We start from the raw sequence: 24,103 nt of genomic DNA, 5'->3' as shown, positions 1-24,103 counted from the left end.
CTTTATGTCCCAAGGTGCAAGGTCCAGATGGACATCGTTCCTTTAGGCTTTAAAAATTAGTGCAGCAAACTATTTGAGCAACTGGCTAACTCATCTTTAGACACAGGAGTTTGGTGGCCGTTTGCCATTAAGAATAAAAAGCTATTTGGTCAAAGGGTTCAACAGCAAAAACATGAATGAATGATACTTTTCAAATACTGTTTCAAGTCAGCAGTTCTTAAAATAGAGAATATGGTCTTGATGACTTTCCATTACAACTATTCAGAGAAGCGGAAAGCAAGAACAAAATGGAAAACATCAAGGTAATGGTGAAAATTCTGTGGAATGATACACACTCTGTTGGATCATTTATCTGACAAGTTTCTATGGACACTCCACTACTCAGTATTACTAAATCATCTGTCAAATTACTTTCAACTAATATAACTCAAATTACATTGGAAATATTCTTACATTTTTTCAAGCAAAAAGCATTGAAGTCTTTGGCTATTATTAGAGTTGAAGAGGGTGGTGCTGACGAGCGGCAGGACTGGAATTAGCGTGGCATTAAGCCATTCATCTACATCTGTATCACTGACTCCAGAAATGCTTTTCTGAAACTCAAGCTGTAACCCCTCAACGACAGCAGCTAAAAGCTTTTCCTGGAAAAGACAAAATAAAGTGTTTAGAATGAGAATTGCTGCAGGGCAAAGCATTGACTATTTTAGGTATAGAACCAATACTGTAAAGTTCAGTCAAATGAAAACAAACTCCATTATAAGCAGGTCTGATAATTTGTTACTTTCAGGGTAAAATACAGAGGGAATGCAGTTAGCACTCTCTGATTTCATCACCCGTCCCTCACACTCTACATCAGTATTCCTCACTATCACACTAAATGTTAGCAGGTACTTAAGTGCTACCATAGAGTGGCAAATTAAATAAATAGTATGGATACTGAATCTTTGTATTTACCAATAAAAACAAAACACAACGTTGCTGTGGCCAATCACGGATATGACCAGATAACATGTATGTTCAGAGTTGGGCAATGGCTAGAAAATTTACCTTTACTGCTGCTATTTATTGATTAGTTCCAATTTCATTTAGCAGAAGGGCTTGTGGACTTGGAAAGAATGGAAAGGAGGGTTGAGGGGCTAAAAGGGATGAGGGAGTTAAATTATCAGCTAAAGCAGTAAATTAGCAGGGTAAATCCCAGCAAAGGTATATTGCGACAAGAAAAGAAGGATGAAACTCTGAAGAGGCCATCCGGAGGATCAACAAAACTAGAAACCAGCAAATAACGATAAAGAAAATTATAAATGGAGAAGACAGAATCTGAGTGTAAGCTAGCAGGTCATATAGCAGCAAAGAGTAATAGTTTAACAGCCAAATGAAAAGAAAAGAAGTACCAAAAGAGGACAATGATAGAATATTAAAAATGAGAAATACTGTAGTGGATTTGCTGCAATTTTCAGTAATTATTTTGGATTGTTCATGGTGGAAAGCTTTAAAATATTCCAATACTAATAATAATAATAATAAAATAATCATTCACCAAATTCTTGTATTAACATACAAACTTTAAAAAGTCACACCTTACTATAAATAAAAGCCTGATTCAGAATACCACAAATTTTATTATAGTCGATTCTTTATTACAGATAGGGCAATCCATAATAACCGTCCGGATATACTACTACAGGATAATTAACAGATGTAACCATTCCAAACATACTTAACTTACAGAAATCAATAAGTGAAAAACATCAAAAATATGTTGAATTAAAAGAGGAAATTGAAAGACTTTGGAACAGGGACAAAGGATATATTGTCCCAACAGTAATTTCTACAACTGGTATCATCCCAAAGGCACTACACAATTGTATTAAACAATTAGGGCTACACAGCAAAATCTATGTAAATCTGAGGAAAATCGAACTTGAAGGCAGAGTACAAGGTCAATGGCAGAAGTTTTGAGTGTGGGTTCCAAGTTATAGATTCCTCAAAGTTGCTATGCAAGCTAAGAATGCTGGACTTCATTAATAGGGGATTGAGTTCAACGTAATGTTGCAGCTCCATAAAACTCTGGTTAGACCACACTTGGGAGTGTTTTGTTCATTCTGGTCATCTCATTGCAAGACAGATGTGGAATCTTTTGAGGGGGTACGGTGGAGTTACAGTATGTGAGGAAAGAGTGAGTGAGCTAGGGTTCTCCTCTTTGGAGCAAAGCAGGATGTGAGGCAACTTGATACAGGTATATATAAGATTAGCAGAAGCATAGATAGAGTGAATAGCCAGCAACTTTTTCTCAGAGTGGCAATGGCATCCATTTCGAGTGATTGAAGGAAAGTTTAGGGGAGATGTCAAAGATATTTTGCAGATATATACACTGCAAGTTGTGGGCACCTGGAATGCACTGCTGGGGATAGCAGCAGAGGCTAATGCAATAGGGACACTTAAGAGACTCTTAGATAGGCATACTGTATGGATGCAATAACAATTGATGGTTATAGGTTGTGTCGGATGGAGGGTTGTATTGATTGTGGAGTAGGGTTATACAAGTCAGCTCAACATCATGGCCAAATGGTCCATACTGTGCTGCACTACGGAGGGATTTTTAGCTTATCTGCACTTCACGCTACAGTCCAAATGGTAAAAGTAATATTTGCAACTTACATCTTGAGTTTTGGTGATGAATTCAACTAGAAGCAAGTTCAGATTTTTCCTGGATCGGATATTGATTAAAAGCCTAATCAAAATCTTATAGTCGTCGATGAATCTAGGCATTCTCAGCAGATCAGCCAATTCTTTGGGACTGGTATTCTGTAACACCTGAAAAGAAAATTCCAATAAAGATAAATATTTTGGAGCAAGCTGTGTGAGTATACAAGAACTTCTGTTACAAATATAATCTTGTTCAGTTTTTGTATGTGGGAAATGAAGTTTGACCAATATATTAGCATTCCACACAAAATAAAACCTTAGCATTCGATTGTGACTGTTAATTATTTTCTTTTTAACCAGAACAATTTCTACAGGTCTACTTCTGTGACTAAAGGCTACAGACATTGCTCACGTTTTGATGATGTTACTTCTCTCAGACCAATTGTTACCCAGCCTTTCCAGTGGGAATGGAAAGATATATGGAATAAAACAAGGTCTTTGCAATTTCCATTCTCATCATTTAAATAAATTGCATATTAATTGACTCCAAACTGGAAAACTAGGTCCCAATTAAAAGTTAGAAGCAATAGATTTTTGGTTTTATTTAAACACCAAATAGCAATCCCTGCCTGGTTGCAACACACTTATAAAACCAGTACCATTGGCGAATGAAAATTTCTACAACAGCAAAAAAAATTAGCCCAGTAATTGGATTACTTAGCATAAGTTCTAACAGCATTCTGAGTATATTCAAACCTTAACAACTAGTTCAAGGTGCCTTCCCAAGGGAATGGACAATTAATTATTTGCTCCACCTGAAGGGCCCATATTTCTGAACTGAATATATTTTTTAAAATGTCAATCCCAGTAGAAAAAAACTTTAGAATTATCCATGTTTTACCTCAGCTAAATGTTCAGGAGATACCACTGAATATGCATCCTTCAGAGATAGAAAGTTGGAATAATTTTGGAAATAGGTCTTCAAATAACGAGCAAGGCTGTTGTTTTCATAACAATTAAGTGGGAATGCTGGAAAAAACAAAAAAAAGTTACTTCTCAATGATTCCATTTATGGAAAAGTATATTACAAGTTATTATTAACACTTAAAATCCAATTTATTCAAAGTGAAACTGATGAAACTGTAAATGAGTCACAACTTCCAAAAATAAGCCATCAGTTACTAACATGTCCATTCTGTTTTCAGCCATAAAGGCTTCAAATAATATGAATACTTTAGTGATATTTTATGCTACGCTGCATGTACTTGTAAGTTATTTCTAATACTTATTCATGGGTTGTCAGCAGTATTTGGTGCCCACCCTTGGCTTCCAGAACACATTACAGGTCAGTCTGCATTTGTTGGATACAATGACTTTAAATTAATTTAACTCAGCAAATCATTACATGATTAACTTCATATTTAGAAAAAAAAGTTAACAACTGTCACACTCTGAGGTTTTTGGTCCATATTTTAAGTTCAGTCTATCTTGACAGTTGGTTTCACCTTCATTGGTTGAATAGTCAACTGACTAGGTACCAAGGGCTGGCGACTGAGTCATTCCATTATACAGTTCAGATCTGGACCTCCAACCCAACTCATCTGCACTGACCAAGTTGCCTAATTGAATTAGTCTCATTTGCCTGCATTTAGTCTATATCCCTTTAAACCTTACCTATCCAACTACTTCTTAAAATGTCATAATTCTACCCATCTCTACCACTTCATCTGGTACTTTGTCCCAGATTCTCACTACTCACTGTGTGAAAAAAGCTGCCCAAATGTCCCTCTTAAGTCTTTATTCTATCACATTAAACCTATGCCCTTCAGTACTAGACCCACCTATTCTGGAGAGAAGACTTTGGCTAGTCATCTTATTAATGCCCCTCATAATTAACTACACCTCTATAAGGTCACCTCTCAGCCTCCTATGCACAAAGAAAAAAAGTCCTAGCCTATCTAGTCTCAATTTATAACCTAAGCTGTCCAGTCCAAGGAATATCCTTGGAGATTGCTTTTGCATCCTTGCCAGTTTAGTGACATTCTTAATCATAAACACAGTTTCTGCAAATAGAAGAGGCAACAGTGTCAAAGAGGAGACAATATCCAATGCAGGTTAGTGTTTTGTGAGATGAAAACAAATTAGAATATAAAAGCAAGTATGTATTGCTGAGGCTTTGTAGGGCATTGGTTGGACTGAATTTGGATTACTGTGATCAATTTGGGGCCCTGTCTCCAAGGAAGGATGTGCTAATGCTGGAAACAGTCCAGAGGAGCTTCACAAGAAAGATCTCAGGAATGAAAGGTTTGACATTTGAGAAGCGTTTCACATCTCTGGGCCTGTACTTAATGGAGTTCAGAAGAATGAGAGAGGTTGAACTTGGAGAGGGTGTTTCCAGTAGTGGGAGAGTCAAGGACTAGGATGCAAAGCTTTAGGGTAATAGCATGTAGGATAGGCCAGCATCCAAAGGCACAGCTTCAGAATAAAGGGATATCCCTGTAAAATTGAGATGAGGAGGCATTTCTTCAGCAAAGGTGTGGCGGATCTGTGGAATTTGCTATCATAGAGTGTTGTGGAGGCCAAATAGATTGATAGGTTCTTGACTGGAAAGGTAAACGTGATGGGGACAAGGCAAGAGAATGGGGTTAAAAAAAATCAGTCCTGATTGAATGACAGAGCAGACTTGATTGGCCAAATGTTCTAATTCTGCTCCTATACCTCATGGTCCTAAGAAAACTCGGAAATCAGAAAAGAGAACAGAAAATGCTAGATTATGAAGCATTTGTGGAGAAAGAAAGAGTCAACATTTCAGATGAACGATTTTTTGAAAGAACGACTGGTACTATAAACTTGCTTAAAAATCTATTATGAAGCATCTGTGGATAAAGAAACGGTCAACATTTCAGATTGACGATTTTTTAACAGAACAACCGGTATTATAAACTTGCTTAAAAAATCTATTAGAAAACAAAGAGTCAAAAGATTAGCAACTGGAGAAATAAGGTGAGAGACAGAAAATTTCACTAGAATGTATGCACACAAATTTGACAAATCACCAAGTTACACAGTATAATAGATCAGTTATACCTTTGGTATAATTTAATATGTTTTCATATATGGCTCCTTGATCACTGGAATTCAGATGCTCTTTAAAAAAACTCAGTATTGTAACACTAGGAGAAAAAAAACAGAAATTCACCATAGGCCATTAAAATAAAGAGAAAACACCCCTTCGAACAGCCACTTGAAGCTCACTGAATTAAAGACAATAGCAACATTTTCTAAGAACCATAGAACCACAGAACATTACAGTACAGAAACAGGCCTTTTGGCCCTTCTTGGCTGTGCCGAACCACTTTTCTGCCTAGTCCCACTGACCTGCACCTGGGCCATATCCCTCCAAACCCCTCTCATCCATATACCTGTTCAAGTTTTTCTTAAATGTCAAAAGTGAGCCCGCATTCACCACTTCATCTGACAGCTCATTCCACACTCCCACCACTCTCTGTGTGAAGAAGCCCCCCCAATGTTCCCTTTAAACTTTCCCCCTTCACCCTTAACCCATGACCTCTGGTTTTTTTCTCCCCTGGCCTCAGTAGAAAAAAACTGTTTGCATTTTCTGCAATACCTGGGGATACAAATGGACAATAAACTGGACTGGTCAAAGAACACTGAGGCTGTCTACAAGAAGGGTCAGAGCCATCTCTATTGAGGTCCTTTAACATCTGCCGGACGATGCTGAGGATGTTCTACGAGTCTGTGGTGGCCAGTGCTATCATGTTTGCTGTTGTGTGCTGGGGCAGCAGGCTGAGGGTAGCAGACACCAAAAGAATCAACAAACTCATTCGTAAGGCCAGTGATGTTGTGGGGATGGAACTGGACTCTCTGACGGTGGTATCTGAAAAGAGGATGCTGTCCAAGTTGCATGCCATCTTGGACAATAACTCCCATCCACTCCATAATGTAATGGTTAGGCATAGGAGTACATTCAGCCAGAGACTCATTCCACCGATATGTAACACTGAGCATCATAGGAAGTCATTCCTACCTATGCCCATCAAACTTTACAATTCCCCCCTTGGAGTGTCAGACACCCTGAGCCAATAGGCTGGTCCTGGGCTTATTTCCACTTGGCATGATTAACTTATTATTATTTAATTATTTATGGTTTTATGTTGCTATATTTCTCCACTATTCTTGGTTGGTGCGGCTGTAACGAAACCCAATTTCCCTCGGAATCAATAAAGTATGTCTGTCTGTCTGTCATTCACTCAATCTATACCCATCATAATTTTATACACCTCTATCAAATTGCCCCTCATTCTTCTGCTCCAGGGAATAATGTCCTAACCTATTAAAACTTTGTCTGTAACTCAGTTTCTCAAGTCCTGGCAACATCCTTGTAAACCTTCTCTGCACTCTTTCAAACTTAATATCCTTCCTGTAATTAGGTGACCAAAACTGCACACAATACTCCAAATTTGGTCTCACCCAGGACTGATCCCTGTGGCGCACCATTAGTCACAGGCCTCCACTCTACTCTACTCTACTCTACAAGGAGTAGAAAAGCAAGGCTGTAGAGGCTGAATTATGGGTGGGCACATAACAGATGAAATTCAATACTTAGAAGTGTATGATATTACATAAGAACATAAGGAATAGGAGCAGGAGTAGGCCATCCGGCCCATTGAGCCTACCCTGCCATTCAATAGGATCGTGGCTGATCTGTTCGTAAACTCAGCTCCATCCACCTGCCTCTTCCCCATAACCCTTAATTCTCTTGCTACGTAAAAACCTATCTAACCATATCTTAAATATATTTAGTGAGGAAGCCTCAACTGCTTCCCTGGGCAGAGAATTCCACAGATTCACGACTCTCTGGGAAAAACAGTTTCTCCTCATCTCCATCCTAAATCTTCTCCCCTGAATCTTGAGGCAATGTCCCCGAGTTCTAGTCTCACCCACCAATGGAAACAACTCTCCTACTTCTATCTTATCTATCCCTTTCAAAATTTTGTATGTTTCTGTAAAGGGGGTTTCTTCTTTTTTCTTTGTTACTGTGTATGTAATCAAAAGGGCTTCTTTGTTTTGTTAAAAGCAGGAATGCTCCTTTGTTGCGAGAGAGTGCTGGAACCGTGTTTGGGTTAAAATTTACTCATAACAAGAACTGTATTCCTTTGTAAACCAAATGGGGATTAATGTTCTTTCTTCTGAGTCTGTAAGCTTTTGTTGATGGGCTTTTGGGCAGATCGGCGCGAGGGGGTTTAGAGAGAGGACGCAATGCTGTAAGCTGGGCGAGGAACAGACCCCAAGTGGGGGTCCGAGGCCAGGAGGTACTCCGAGGAGGGGGGATGAAACTAGATGTGCTTGGTTGACCACTTGGAGGGTCCTGAGCTGCGAGTCAAGGAGTTCGGAGGGGATCGAATGGTGGCCAGAAGACTTCAGTAATTGAGCTCCAACGGTTGTGCATGAAGTGGTTTGGACTTTGATAAGTTTGGCGCCTTTTCTTTATTTTTTCTCTTCATATATACTGTATCGTTATTAATCACTTAGTTATAGTAACCTTTATAAATTGTACTCATTTAATCGCTTATGGTGTACTGTCTGTTTTTTGGGCGAGGCGGGGACATCACACAGCATCCACACCAGCTGATTACCCAGTTTGGCGGGGCCGAAGGCTGCTCCCCCTAGACGAGAACGAGCTGAGCGAGCCTGAGGTGACCCAGGGGGTTACATTTCTATAAAATCCCGTCTCATTCTTCTGAACTCCAGAGAGTATAGTCCCAGGCAGCTCAATCTCTCCTCATAAATTAACCCCTTTATCCCTGGAATCAACCTGGTGAACCTCCTCTGCACTGCCTCCAAAGCCAGTATATCCTTCCTCAAGTACGGAGACCAGAACTGCAGACAGTACTCCAGGTGCGGCCTCACCAGTACCCTGTATAGTTGCAGCATGACCTCCCTGCTCTTGAATTCAATCTCTCTAGCAATGAAGGCCAACATTCTGTTTTCCTTCTTAATAACCTGTTGTAGCTACAAGCTAACCTTTTCCAATTCATGCACAAGCACTCCCAAGTCTCTCTGCACAACAGCATGCTGCAATCTTTCACCATTTAAATAATAATCTGCTCTTCTATTATTCCTTCCAAAGTGGATCATCTCGCATTTACAATGTTGTATTCCGTCTGCTAGACCTTGGCTCACTCACTTAACCTATCTATATCCCTCTGCAGACTCTCCACATCTTCTACTTTAAAATATTCTATTTTATCAGAAAAGACAATGGAAAAGAATACACACCATTACAAGTTTCACATTCCACAACACCGTTCCTTGTGACTGCAGGTCTCACACCTGACCTTAGCGTACATCAGGCTGCTGTTAATCGAGTATAGCACCACATTCAAAACACAATCATTCCAACCAGCTCATAATTGAGCTTCAAAACCTGAGCCTCTGGATCTCCCTCTGCATTTGGGTATTTGACTTTCTTATTGACAACCTTCAATCAGTGAGGACTGGTAACAATCGCTAGGTTACCCAGTTGAGTGGTGCTGCAGAAACAACCTCTTGTTCAATATTAGCAGAACTAAAGAATTGATTGTTGACTTCAGGAAGGGGAAACGTACACCACTTTTCATTCAGGGATCAGTGGTGGAGAGTGTCGACAGCTTTAAGTTTCAAGGGTTACATACTGGGTGTCCTGCCTTGGTTCAGCACATCATAACAGAAGTGCACCAGGGCCTTTACTTTCTTAGAAGGTCACAGAACACACTGACAAATTTCGACAGATGTGCTGCTGAAACCACCCTGACTGGTTGCATCACGGTCTGGTAACGACAGTTCAAATGCACTGAAATGCAAGAAGCTGCAGAGCATGGTAGACTTGGCCTAAATATCATGGGCACATCTCTCCACACCTTTTAAGGAGGCACTGGCTTAAGAACGCAATACCTATCAACAGAGCGCTTCACCAGCCTAGCTATGTTACCTTTTCACAGTTACTATTGGGCAGGAAGCACAGAAAACTGTAAAAAAAAAAGCTCTCTCATTGTCCCTGTGCATATACGGTATGTACTTTCAACCTTGAGCTTGAATAAACAGGCTCCATCTAGCCTAGACACACTTCAGATATTCAAACAACCCTCAACCATCCACCCTCTTCCATGATCTATCAAGTCCTTCTGTAAACTTAACTAATACCCTCTGACAATAGATAGACAATAGACAATAGGTGCAGAAGTAGACCATTCGGCCCCTCGAGTTTGCACTGCCATTCTGAGATCATGGCTGATCATTCACTATCAATACCCAGTCCCTGCCTTGTCCCCATATCCCTTGATTCCCCTATCCATCAGATATCTATCTAGCTCCTTCTTGAAAGCATCCAGAGAATTGGCCTCCACCGTCTTCCGAGGCAGTGCATTCCACACCTCCACAACTCTCTGGGAGAAGAAGCTCTTCCTCAACTCTGTTTTAAATAACTGACCTCTTATTCTCAATCCATGCCCTCTGGTACTGGACTCTCCCAACATCTGGAACATATTTCCTGTCTCAATCCTATCAAATCCTTTAATTATCTTAAATGTTTCAATCAGATCCCCTCTCAATCTCCTCAATTCCACGTGTACAAGCCCAATCTCTCCAATCTCTCTGCGTAAGACAGCCCTGCCATCCCAGGAATCAACCTAGTGAATCTACGCTGCACTTCCTCAATTGCCAGAATGTCCTTCCTTAAACCTGGAGACCAAAACTGTACACAATATTCCAGGTGTGGTCTCACCAGGGCCCTGTACAAATGCAAAAGGACATCCTTGCTCTTGTACTCAATTCCCCTTGTAACAAAGTACAACATTTCATTTGCCCTCTTCACTGCCTGTTGCACTTGCTCATTCACCTTCATTGACTGGTGAACTAGGACTCCTAGGTCTCTTTGCATTTCTCCCTTACCTAACTCTACACCGTTCAGACAATACTCTGCCCTCTTGTTCCTGCTTCCAAAGTGGATAACTTCACATTTATTCACATTGAATGACATCTGCCAAGTATCTGCCCACTCACCCAGCCTATCCAAGTCTCCCTGTATTCTCCTAACGTCCTCTTCGCATGTCACACTGCCACCCAGTTTAGTATCGTCAGCAAACTTGCTGATATAGTTTTCAATGCCCTCATCTAAATCGTTGACATAAATCGTAAAGAGCTGTGGTCCCAATACAGAGCCCTGTGTTACCCCACTAGTCACCTCCAGCCAGTCCGAGAAACACCCATTCACTGCTACCCTTTGCTTTCTATCTGCCAACCAGTTTTCTATCCATGTTGAAACCCTGCCCCCAATGCCATGAGCTCTGATTTTACTCACCAATCTCCTATGTGGCACCTTATCGAATGCCTTCTGAAAATCTAGGTACACTACATCCACTGGCTTACCCTCGTCTTAACATCCTCTGCTTGCAGCATACATTGGAATCCGATGGATGTGCAATTCCCAGTTCCTTAAATCCTGTGCACTACTTTAATTCCCAACAGATAAACCTCAAACACAAATGCAAATGATTACCCACAAAACTGTATAGATGATGTCCTGCTTCTTGGCCATGAAACAATGGGTTATTACAACTAATTAGAGATTACATTTGATTAGAAATGTACTTACATTTTATTGAATGGATAGCAGGGAAATCGCTCTCTATTTCTGGAAGAGAAAAGGAAGCTACTGATCAATGGCAGAGATGGAATTAGTGTGGAATTTAGCCATTTATTCAACTTAGGATCACCAACTCCAGACACACTTCTGGAAAACTCAAGCCGTATCCCCTCTATGATGGCGGCTGAAATATTTCTCTGAAAAGAGAAGAAATTTTGCTTTAGAACAACATATTTGCATGATAATGCAGCTAAATCAACTTGCTACATTTTGATTTTCCACCAGTCAGATATTTTTTTAAATCTCTTCTTTCCTTGTCTGTGAACAACACTGACAATGATCAATATTTGTTGTCGACAAGTAAAAACTAGTTTTTCTAAACCGGATACTAGGTTATAGAGAATTGTTACCCTACTGAATGACAAATTTAAATTATAACTAGTTTTTTCCAGCCTTAACACCAATAACCGACAAGTTCTTTTGTGCAAGCTTTATCAGACCTTTTAGTGTTATGGATGAGATAACCAGTTACTGCTCATTTTCTTTTGCAATGATGGGAAACCTCATGTAATTCTTTGAAAAAGTTCTGCAGTCATAGCGCACTACAACATAGAAACAGGCCCTTCTGCCCATCTAGCTAACTCTTTTTTTTAATTATTATTTTTACCCCCCCCCCCCCCCATCAGCTAACTCTGACCTGTTATTCTGTCTATTCCCATAAGCCCACAACTGGACCATAGCCCTCCATACCCCCCCACTCCCCATCCATGTACAGTACTTATCTAATCTTCTCTTAAGTTCAAAGTAAATTTATTATAAAAAAATACATGCATATGACCATATACTGTACAACCCTGAGGTTCATTTTCTTGCGGGTAATAACAGTAAAACACACAGTAGAATCAAAGGCCACAGGCAACAGGACAGAAAACAACCAACATACAAAAATATGCAAACTGTGCAAATTCAAAAGAAGAAAAAAGAAATAATAATAATGAATAAATAGGAAATAAATATTGAGAACATGAGATGAAGAATCTTCGATAGTGAGTCCAGTTCAGTGGGAGCATTTCAATGATGGGACGACTGAAGCTAAGTGAAGTTATCCCCTCTGGTTCAGGAGCCTGATGGTTGAGAGGTAATAACTGTTCTTGGACCTCGTGGTGTGTGTCTTGAAGCTCCTATACCTTCTACCTGATAGCCCCTTAAATGCTGATTCATCACCACTCCTGATTTGGCCAATGGCAATGGAGTCATCAGCAAACTTAAATATGGCATTGGAACTGTGCTGAACCGCATTGTTATAAGTATTAAGCGGGAACTAAGCACTCATGTTGCAATCAAACCCACATCCAGTATATCCGACAGCAGCTCATTCCAAGACTCATCATCTTTTGAGTGAAGAAGGTCCCCCTCAGGTTCCCTTTAAAAATTTCATCTTTCACCCTTAACCTATGACCTCTAGTTCTAGTCTCACCCAAGTTCAGCAGAAAAAGTTTGCTTGTGTTTACCTGCCTATACCCTCATAATGTTGTGTACCGCTATCAAACCAACTGTTGTTCTTCTATCCTCCAGGTGATAAAGTCCTAGCCTAACTCACCCTTTCCCTATAATTCAAATCCTCAAGTCCTGGCAAAATCCTTGTAAATTTTCTGTGTACTCTTTCAAACTTATAGATGTCTTCCCTGTAGGTAGGTGATCAGAACTGCACACAATACTCCAAATTAACTCCCACTAACATTTTATACACTTCAACATAACATCCCAACCCCTATCCTCAATACTGTCACTTACGAAAGCCAACGTGCCAAATGCTCTTTTTAAAATCCTTTCTACCTGTAATGCCACTCTCATGGAATTATGGATCTGTATTCCCATATCCCCCCATTCTACTGTGCTCCTCGGGTGAGACAGCCTGATTGAAACATGAAAGATCCCAAGAAGTCCTGACAGAATGGATGTTGAGATTGTGTTTTCTCTTGTAGCACTGGGCCATCCTTTAAAAACACAGGGTCACTTATTTAAGATCGAGATATGGCAAATTTTTCTTCTCTTGAAAGGCCATAAGTCCTAAAATTTTCTTCCTCAAGATGGGGAGTGGGGGGAGGGGAGGGAACAGAATCTTTGAATATTTTTAATACAGAGATAGATAGACACTCGATAAGGGAGTGAGAGTTTCTCAGTGGTAGATGGAGAGTTTAAATTACAGATAATGTTCAATGGTGGAACAAGTACAAGGAATTGAGGGACTTGTAGAGCAGATATGAGTATTAAAGAACATAATTCCATAACCCTTGTGATATTCACATATCCAATTTGTCTTACAGCTAGTACACCCACTATCCATTTCTTAATCTCTGAGTGAAAGGAACAGATATATTCTCAGGTACCACATGGCTCTAATAAAATTGACAGTATAGCTAGGGAAGCACTAAACAGTGAAATCTCAGGAGTGAAAGCAACTTACATTGTGGCTCTCCATGAAGAATTGCCGAATAACTGCAGCCAACTTTTGGACTGGTTGAATACGGATTAAGATGCTTGTCAGAATGCTGTAATTATCAATGAATCCAGGCCTGTTTAGAACTTCAACCAATGCATTGTCTTCAATGATTTTCAACACCTGTGAAATACATTAAGGAATTTCCTTACTCTATGTATGCAACAGGAATCAGACTGGGAAAAACACATAAATGAAGAGGATGTTACAGCAACAAAAGCATTATTTGCCATATAGTTTAAACATGTAACCTTAAATGGATATTTTAGTATGGGGTTAAAAAATAAACATGGTGGCCTACAGTCTCACCACTCTAATTCTACTATTGTCAGCAGGCAAACAGCATAACCTACAGTGTTGGAATACAAATGACACAAATGGTATTTTAATTGCAAATCATGATACGATACCTAGTTGACTCATCAATGCTATCTGATAAACATTGCAGGAGGTGGTCAGTGTCATTGCACTGGACTACTTTTGCTGCCTTAAAGTTCCTTAAGGTTGTTATAGCTGGGGGGTGGTAGTGGAGACAAGCTCCCACTATCTATTAAATGCTCCCAATGGTGTGTGCCTCAAACAGCCTCTGACAACCAAAACCAGCTCCTGACCTTCACATGTGGCTTAGCTGCTAAGCCCAGCAGAACCATTTCTATTGACAGGAGAAGTGGTAAAGGGGGATTACAGGCGCCTTCCAGCCAGTCGCTTCGGGCAGGTGGGGCTTGTCAGCAGTGGTTGGCAGCTCATCCTGGAGTAGGAAAGCTCTGATCTCAAACCTCCACTGCTTTGCAGCTAAACCCTCTCATGGGGAAGGCTTTGGGAGTAAACCCTGAGGGAAAAACCCAGAGCTAAGGCAGCCTTACGTTGAGTTCGATGCACAGTGGCAACTCCTGCAACATTGCTGGTGCCGAACTGTGTCAGTCTCTGCTGTTCCTTTGGGTTCATCAGATGCATGGAGAGGGGGAGCCTGCTACATGGACAACCGCTTGCTCTCCATATGGTACTGCCCCGGCTTGCGTTCCTAGACAGCTAGGACACAACAGCATGACCTGATCGATGGAGGCCTCGTCATCATCACCTCTTTTGCTGCCGGAACTTCCAGCAGAAATTCCAGCTCCCAAATCACGACTCGCACATGGTTGCTGCTGCAACACCTTTTAAAACAACTTTCATTATTTGTAATAGATGTCAGGTCTTTTTCCCTTCATTCTACATGGCACAAAGTAGATGAGAGGCAGCAACAACATCCTCATAAAGACCACGAACACCATGATCCAGGGCTCTCATGATGCACCATCAATAACTCACTCTGAGACGTAAAGGTGAGATATCGGCTTTTATTGACTGGAAGAAGGAACAAGCAGTGAGTGACCACCATACTACATCCTGGAGACTGAGAGGCCGGGCTCCGGCCTCAATTGCCTTTATACAGGGGTCTGTGGGAGGAGCCACAGGAGCAGTCAGCAGGGGGCGTGTCCAGACAGGTATATGTAGTTCACCACATCTCAGAAAACAACTGGCAAAGCTTGGCTCCATGTTATATGCTATCCCTGCCTCTCATACTCACATATTACATGCAAAGAACCTCAGTGGGCCCTCTTAAGTGAGAAGGGCAAAAGACACCTGTGTTTATTCAGGTGAGCTACTGCACTGGAGTATTGCTTGTTGGACCAAAGACAGACCATTCTGGAGCCCCTTAAAGTCATTACTACCTTGAAGTTTTACATTATGTTAGCTCTATAACATTGACGACAATATGTCTCCCGGTCTGCAGTACATAGCTGCATTACTCAATATTAAGACACCCTTTGTCAGTGCCAAGCAGAACATCACTTTTCTCACTGTCTCGAAATCTCGAAAGACACCATAAAATGTAAGTCTCTCATTCTTCCTATCACCCTCACGGTTTACTGGGAAACAGTCAGATCGGCACAAGTACTCCAGGTCAGTAAATACAGCAGATTTGCTTTGGATTGTATGCAACAAATGAAATTATCCTATCAGCTCTTAAGAAATGTTTAAATCAAATTTCTTTGCAGCATTACAGAATTTGTTTAAAATACCCCAATCTGGAACTGGAGAATTAAAGCAGAAACAGTAAATGCTGGAAATATTCAGCCAGTCAGGCCACGTCTCTGGGAACAGAAACAGAGTGAATGCTTAGGGAAGGTCAGGGATCCTCGATTAGAACTAGTCAGACCTTCATCAGCACTACAAAATGAACAGTTTAATTGTAATGGCTACCAAGTAAATAATACATTCCAAATCCACAGTCACCACATTTCACAAGTTATTTTAATCCTTACCTCTGAAAAAACATCAGGTGGCATCAGAGTGTATACATCCATCAGAGTTACAAAGTGACTGACATATTGAAATGAGCTCTTCAAGAAGACAACAAAGCTTCGGTTCTCATAACAGTCAAGTGCAAATGCTGATCAAAAGAAGGAAGAACTTGGTTACTTTTCAATCATGTGAATCACAGAAAACTTGACATAAACATCTGTATTTAAGTTAAGCAAGGAGATAAAAAAAAGTATTATGCTTTCAATGAAGATTAAAGTAGCTAACAGCAAGAGTATCTATTAATATTCTGTTTCATTATGTACAGTAAAACTAATGTTTTGGCTAAAATTCTATGTAGCTAGCTGACAGCATTGCTGTCCATTTTTTTTTGAAGTAGTATTTTCCTTTAGTTGTTTTAAGGACACTTAAGTGACAACGTGGATCTGGATTCACTTGCGGATAGAGAGTGTTAAGGCAGGGGGCCCTCTTCCTTAATGATATTTTACAGTTGATATCACAAATTTAAAACGAGGTTGCTAAGTCATAAAATTTCTTAATCCATTAAAATTTTAATTGTTGGATGTCTGACTTCAACAGAAATAAAAATGGTAGATGCAAATATTTAATGTACTTGAAAAAAAGATTGAATTTGTAAGAGATGCGTCTGCCTCGGAAAGGTACGTATGAGTCGTTTATTTTTCATATTTATAACATGGCAAATTATACTTCCATTTACATATAAAACTTTCTCAAGGTGTCACGCCATGAAAATATTGCATACAATTAAAAATTGTTCATTTATATACTGCCTTTCTGGACATGCAAGTGCTTAAATTAATCAAACATTTAAAAAATGTAGTCACTACTGTACCTTAGAAAACTCAACACACCATTGCTACCCCCCCCCAAACAATGGCAATGCTTCAACGATCAAACAATACGATCAACGCTGTTGAGAGTAATAGCAAATACACACTAGAACACAAGGTATATCTGCCCTTTTAAACTTCGAAGCAGTGCTACCTATTATTGAGAGTCATAATTTAAACGCCATTCAAGCGACAGCACTTCTGACTCTGCGCCATTTGTTCAGTTGTTAACCTTGATTTTGCGCATCACAGATTATGATTCAGAAGCTCGGGTAAAGCAAAACTAATACACTTAGCATGACAGTGCACGTTGTATCAGAAAACTGCGATCAAAGGTATCAAAATCAGAATGGTTTTGTTACACTAATTTTTCATTTATTATGGGTCAAATAATAAGTCACAAGACATCGAAGCAGAATTAGGCCATTTGGCCCATCGAGTCTGCTCTGCCACTCTCTCATGGCTGATTTATTTTCCTTTCCAACCCCATTCTCCTATGTTCTCCCAATAATCTTTGGCCTTCTTAAGCACTTACCAACCTCTGCATTAAATATACCCAATGTCTTGGCCTCCACAATTATCTATGGCAAAGAATTCTACAGATAAACCATCCTCTAGCTAAAGAAATTCCTCCTCATCTGTTCTAAAGGGATGCTCTTCTATTCTGAAGCTGTACACTCTGGTTTGAGACTCTCACTATTGAAAATATCCTCTCCATGTCCACTCTATCTTCAAAATTCAGTATGTTTCAATGAGCACCCTCTTCATTCTTCTAAAGTCTAGCAAGTACATGACCCACAGCCATCAAAGTGCTCCTCATTCATAAACTTTTTCATTCACAGGATCGTTCTCATTAATCTACTTTGGACCCTCTCCAATGCTAGTACAACCTTCCTTCGGTATGGGGCCCTCTGGCCAATGCCTTATAAAGTCTCTACATGACATTGTTGTTTCTTATATTCTAGTCCTCCTGAAATGAATGCTCACATTGCATTTGCCTTCCTCACCACCAACTCAATCTACAAGTTCACCTTTAGGGAATCCTGCACTTGGACTCCCAAGACACTTTGCACTTCCAACTTGTTCACTGTTTAGAAACTAGCCTATGCCTTTATTCCATCAAAAAATCATTAAAAAGTTAACTCATAGGGGTATACATTCTTAACTAAGGAAGATTAAAAAAGATCAGAACACTCCTTATAAGATTACAAAAATATTGCTGCATTAAACATACTCAGCACAATTTCAATTTCAAGGAAATGCTTTAAACATGATAGAAAATTTTGACAAAGAAATTTATTTGCAACATGCTGGGTAATTATAATTGGTTTTCCATCATACCTGTGGTATTAAGATAATTAACGATCCACTCTTTCAGCACAATCCTGCGCATTTCTGGTGACATTTCTCTGAATCCTTTAATCAGTCCTTTTACGCTATCACAGAAAAAGACAATTAGAATTATTGAGTAGGTCCCATACAAAATCTTTCTTCATTAAGTATGGACATTTTTAAAATGCAAAATATACCCTTATTGCAAATGTTAGGTCTTTTTCATACCTGGTACAGAAGTCCAGAGTATTTGCCCAAAAATTAGTCAACATATGAAAAGGCTCCTTAAGCAATCAGTTCATGGCAGACAAACTAATATCATCTCCATGGATGTACTGATGCAAACTTCAAAGTAGCATCAGGTCCAAAGTGTCATGCACTACTGGGCAGGCCCTAAACACTTAAGGGCTTTCCATCAGTCATCTCACTACTGGGAAGAATGTGAAATAAATTAGTCCAGTCTTAGGTCAGATACAGGAGAGAAGCCCAGAGGCATGGGAAAAAAATGTCAATGCAAAGACTAAAAGAGTCAGGGCAAGTGTTTTCTGACGAGGGCACACTCTGGGATAAGAATAGTAGAAGGTTTAGTATTGGGTTAGGACCATTACTCAAGGGTAAATCTAGTGGTAGAATTAACAATCAAATGTGTGAAAACCGAACTGAGTTTGGTAGTTGGAGGAGTGTAAGAGCTGGGGGAGCTCAACAGGGAAAGACCAACTATTGAGGCAGCACGGGTTCATATTCATTTGGCTGAGAGATTCAGGCAAGGGTCAAGAGCTCTGAGGAAAGGTCTGCAGGAGAGATGGATCTATGTTACACAGACCCACCCATTTCAGGTTCTCATCTCTTGCTTGGGCACTGCTCATACAGGGCACTTTAAGCCCTGCTGAAGCAGAGCACAGAGACGTGGAAAAGCAGTTGGCTGCCATTAATTTTGTCCAAAGCACACCAAACATCAACACATCCAGCACATAGAGGCACTTGAACAAAAACTGCTGACTGTAGAAGTCTACAATTTACAACCAAGTCTGAAATTGGTCTGCACTCACCACTGCACCAGAGAGGTAATCACAGATAAACAGAACAAGGTTTGAGATGTCTACAGCTTCTTCTAAAAGGAGTGCACAACTGATACCGTAAATCATTTCTCATTGAATTGAAGGATTTCTGACCACAGTAGAAACATTAAATTGATTTCTAGAAGCCAAACTGAGATCATACACTGATATAAACTACAAATAATGGGGCAAATGTCAATACTATCCATTATAGTATCAAGGCCCTTTAAAACAAAATGGATAACTTATTTTCAATGTATGCTGTTATTGTTTGGAATGGCACACTAACAAAACCAGAGCTTTTCAATAACTTGGCATTCATCTTTGAACAATTCAATAATAGGCTCCAGGAATGCAGAGAGCAGCCACATTTTCAAGCACAACTGTTGTGTGATTCTACAGGTGAAAAGTGTAGTTTGTATTAGACATAGTATTGTTTCTAGGACTTTCAATAAAACGGCACAACATGTGGTATTACTGCTTCATAATTTAATGAAAATGAGGCCTAAATCAGGGGTCTATAATGCTGAGATTACATTAATAACAATAATCTGAATCAAAAGTCAAACAAACAAGTCTTCCAACATATTTTAAGTCACTTAATATTAATTACATGCTGTAAGCAATAACAATATGCAATTTTTAGACATGGTTGTACTGTACTTCTGGTTTAATACACATCACGAGATAATGCAGAGAGTCATTTACTCACACTGCTTGGTAACCATCACAGGACAGGTTTCTCGTCAGTACAGGGCTCAATGTTGACTGGGAAATGCCTGAAATGAATGGTCTGAGCCTCTCCTGGAACCATTTTGCCAGGAAGACTGGATTGGTCAAGTTTTCATTGATCCTCACAATCTCCCACAGAGCATTTATAAAAGTGATCTTCGTCTCTATGAGAATTCCTTCTGTATTTCGGGTCTGAAATAAATAATTCAAAGTTCAAAGTAAAAGTACATATAATATCACCATATACAACCCAGAGGTTCCTTTACTTGTGGGCAGTCACAGCAAATACATGAAACACAATAGAATCAATGAAAGACCCCTCCCCAACAGGGTGCACAACAACCAATGTGCAAATTGCCCAACAAACTGCCATGCATCCATTCCTGGTTTAGCCTAAGACTCCATGACTCAAACAGCCTAGCAGGCAATTCTATTCAGGGGAATCAACGGGCAACTAATATCGACATAAATACATACATCCCACAAAGTAAGCAAAACTTATATAAGCAAAAATAATAATAATTAGTTACCTTCCTATTGAATTTATCGAGTGCTTTATTTAGAGTGGTCCCATCAAACTTCTGAAGAAAAACTATCAATGCTGTTGCATCGGTGGCATTCAAAGCCATCTTGCCAACAAAGCAGTCGAAAATATCCGTCAAGTTATCACTATTTAAACTCCGCTTCAGTAGATCAGCCTGTAAAGGAATTCATACAGAAAACTAACTGTGACTTATTTTACTGAGCTAGTATTTCATAAAATAGTCAACTTCTGGTTAAGCGGTGGTTTTTACAAAGCATTAGACTAACACAAAGTCAACACTGACTAATTAACACACAATTTTGCTTGTTACTATCCAATAAAACCCTGATTTCAGAGGACGATGCAGAATAAGTAATAGATGCTATAAACAAGCCAATGTGAGAGTCTTTCTAGTAGCTATTATGTACCCATCCTAGTTCTAATCATTCTGTTAACCTTATTTAGAAATATGACAAACTGGGGCAAATCACATTGAGCAAGGCAGAATAGGCCTTTAGAAATTCATTCCGCTTTAATAATCAGAAGGTAAAGCAGATTAATAAAATAAGTTGACCTAAAAAAAAACACGCAATATAGAATTGCACACATGTACTTCAGCAACCTAAATAAATATCCCTAGATGAGAACCTGTAAATTGTGACACTGCTTACCTTAGCACATGCATATTCTGTGATGTTAAAGTTGCAGAACTGCTCTGGATTAACACTGCTTAGGAAGTTATCAAGAGCAAACCTGGGAAAGCAATCAGAAAGATTCCATTATGATTCAAGTAAGTGCCTTTTTAAAACAAAATTTAAACATTAATCAAAACAAAAAGACCTCAATAATGTTTGGCTTATCGGAATTACCCATGGGGTCCTGTCACCAAGATTATGTGAAATGGCAGCTCCACAAAAGCTGCTCTGTGTAAATTTGAAAGCATCTTGCACAAGGCTCTTGCCTTCCTTAAAACATCATTGATGATGAAACACAGAAATGTGATTTATAGTGGTCTCATCTAAATATTAATTCTTTATGCAAATGTTAGTAAAACTGGAGCTGTGTACAGGTTTTGCTAGTAACTATTTAAACCCATTTGGGAAATAGTCCAAGTGTGGATTTCTAATGCATTATTTGGACAACTGAATGATAACATTTATGAGGTCAAAGTAGTTTCATTTCATTCTAGAAAAAGCTCTGTAAATACTGCACATTAGTTCTCATTGCAGATGACAAACACATTTTGATCTGTTGGGTACCAATAATTTTTAAGGCATGTTTGTGACCAGCTTAAATGAAAATGGATCTATTTCAGTTTAAACTGAGAGATTGTATTTGCATAGTGGGGAAGGTGTGTACTACAAAAATCCACTTTTCAAATTCGTACAAAAGGAGCCAACCAAAGATATTAAGTATTCTACACTGTGTGTTGTTTCGTATGTGCAAAATCTGTGCATAAATGTACTAACCTTTTTCTGTACTATCTATGTTTCAGATCCATAGGGATAGCACTACTAACATATTAATAGTGGCCCTAGTTTTCTAGAGGCTGCACACAAAGTAACATTTCCCTTAAATACTCACCTGTTTTTGTCTGCACAAAATATTCTCTCTGAGGTGTGAAAGAGAAAAATATTACTAGAAATGCACACTTTTGACATGAATATATACAGACTGAATCAAATGAGAAAACAAATCTGAAATACATTAAATAAGGAACTGGGATACTTGGTGATTAACCATGAAGGGAAAGAGACAAATAATAACATGCAGCCACTGTGCTTAAGGGAGATGTGACTATAATGACTCAAAGGAGAGCTGGACTTAAAAGTAATTATTTCTGAACATTTCTTAAAAGCACTTCTTTCCATACAAGTAAGGTACATACCTCGTGTAGGATCTGGAATCCCTCCTGACAACCCTAAACGTCTGACTTCAGATTCAAAGTGTGAGTTCACCCAAACAACCACCACAGTTTCATTGACTCCATCTTGAAGAGCTTGAATGCTGTACCCAAGCAAGTCTATCAGATTTTGAGCAGTCAAGTTCTGAAACAATGAAAGCAATTGTTAACTATAATCTGTTTCCATACCACATGAAAAAAAATCCTTCATTAAACTTTTTTTGTGAAATACAAGTTCTATGGACATACAGCCAAGTTATACAAATGAAATTTTTGAATTGATATTATCCATTGTCCAGCCTATAGCTTATGTAAAGCTATTGTTTGTATCAAAGCTTTCTTCCCTCATACCTACCCACCATTCATACACATAGACAGGCCTCCAACGCAGGAAAGGCAGCCACCAATGAACTCGTACTGTTACGTACTCGTGACACATGACAGTGGTACCCTTGTCACGTGACTGGGGTTGAAGCTGTACTGGACTTGAGGTAATGGTCTTGTGATGGTGGAGTGACGTCATTTTCCCGCCAGTAGAGATCATGTGACAGGTTTTTTGTTTTTTTTACAGGTTTTAAAAGGTAGACCCCACCTTGTGAGGAGGGGCAGTTCGTGGCTGGATTTGCCAAGTTGACTTCATGCCACTGCGTGTTTTAAGTGATGACACAGTTTAGTTGAAGGATGAAGTTCTTATCTAATGCTTAAAGTTTAAAAGGTCATTGCCAGCAGGTTCTTTACGATTCTGCTAGTTCGAGGAGACAGTGGAGAGTGAAGATCGAAGTTCGGGTGTTAAAGATCGAGGAGAATCGCTTTCTACGGTGAAACGGGTTTCAACCTTCGTTTGATCCTTATTTGGAAGGATTTCGTTGACTATCTTTGTGTTAATCCCTGGGTTTACCAGAAAGGATTGAAGGTAGTGAGGAAGAAAAGCCGTTTCGTTTCGTAAATTCTTCGTGGGAGGTTCGACGTCAGGGATCGAAGCAAAGCAACGTGAAAGAGAATTTAAATCGTCTTATAAAGTCTCTCCTTTTAAATGGACTGTGAGCATATCGAACTTTTGGCAATACCACTTTAAAGAACTGTTTTTGCAATATCACTTTAAGAACTGTTTTTGTAATATCGCTTTAAAAACTGTTTGGGCTGCCGCACCGCAGCTGTTTCCGGTTACGTTAGTGTTCGCTTACTTTTGGGGGGTTTGTTTTCTGTGTTTAATAAACGTGTTGTTTGTTATAAAAAACCCTTGCTGAACTCATATATTTATTGTTGCCTGAATACGTAACAGTACACACCGGGCTTCCAACTTCCACAGTGGACTCGCAGACTTGCTGATCCAGAATTTTGGTCATAAGGCCTAAACTTCCAGTTCCACTGACTTCCGGCTTCGAGTTTCAGTATTGACCCCAAGACTCGCAGATGACAGGGCCCTGAACTGCAGATTGTGGAATCTGGGCTCACTGGACCTCATGCCTCCTGCCCACACAGACCTCCAATCCCAGGACCCATCAGCCCTCATCTTTGTTGACCTTCATCCACAGCAACATCCACCCATGGGCCATTGACTCTCAGAAGACTCTGATCTGGACTTCAGCCTGGCCTCTAACTTCCCAACA

The 24,103-nt window shown here is 39.6% G+C and overlaps 1 protein-coding gene across 1 annotated transcript in view; it reads right to left on the bottom strand.

The window, feature by feature from the left end:
* LOC132398983 (uncharacterized) overlaps positions 1 to 23,839 on the bottom strand; it is a 59,286-nt gene extending 35,447 nt beyond the window's left edge. The window contains exons 1-14 of the mRNA XM_059978819.1: positions 23,783 to 23,839; positions 22,479 to 22,638; positions 22,175 to 22,202; positions 21,262 to 21,343; positions 20,598 to 20,765; positions 20,048 to 20,259; positions 18,287 to 18,381; positions 16,097 to 16,224; positions 13,758 to 13,913; positions 11,300 to 11,487; positions 5,734 to 5,819; positions 3,548 to 3,675; positions 2,659 to 2,814; positions 454 to 641 (exon numbers count right to left, since the gene is read on the bottom strand). Coding sequence (XP_059834802.1) covers positions 454 to 641; positions 2,659 to 2,814; positions 3,548 to 3,675; positions 5,734 to 5,819; positions 11,300 to 11,487; positions 13,758 to 13,913; positions 16,097 to 16,224; positions 18,287 to 18,381; positions 20,048 to 20,259; positions 20,598 to 20,765; positions 21,262 to 21,343; positions 22,175 to 22,202; positions 22,479 to 22,638; positions 23,783 to 23,839 — 1,832 coding nt within the window. The remainder of the gene's footprint in view (positions 1 to 453; positions 642 to 2,658; positions 2,815 to 3,547; positions 3,676 to 5,733; positions 5,820 to 11,299; positions 11,488 to 13,757; positions 13,914 to 16,096; positions 16,225 to 18,286; positions 18,382 to 20,047; positions 20,260 to 20,597; positions 20,766 to 21,261; positions 21,344 to 22,174; positions 22,203 to 22,478; positions 22,639 to 23,782) is intronic.
* Between the last annotated feature and the right edge of the window lie 264 nt (positions 23,840 to 24,103).

This window comes from Hypanus sabinus, chromosome 9 (genome assembly GCF_030144855.1).
Source record: "Hypanus sabinus isolate sHypSab1 chromosome 9, sHypSab1.hap1, whole genome shotgun sequence".
Taxonomy (NCBI): domain Eukaryota; kingdom Metazoa; phylum Chordata; class Chondrichthyes; order Myliobatiformes; family Dasyatidae; genus Hypanus; species Hypanus sabinus.
The sequence above is the reverse complement of the archived record's forward strand: the minus strand, read 5'-3'. Positions and strand labels throughout refer to the sequence as shown.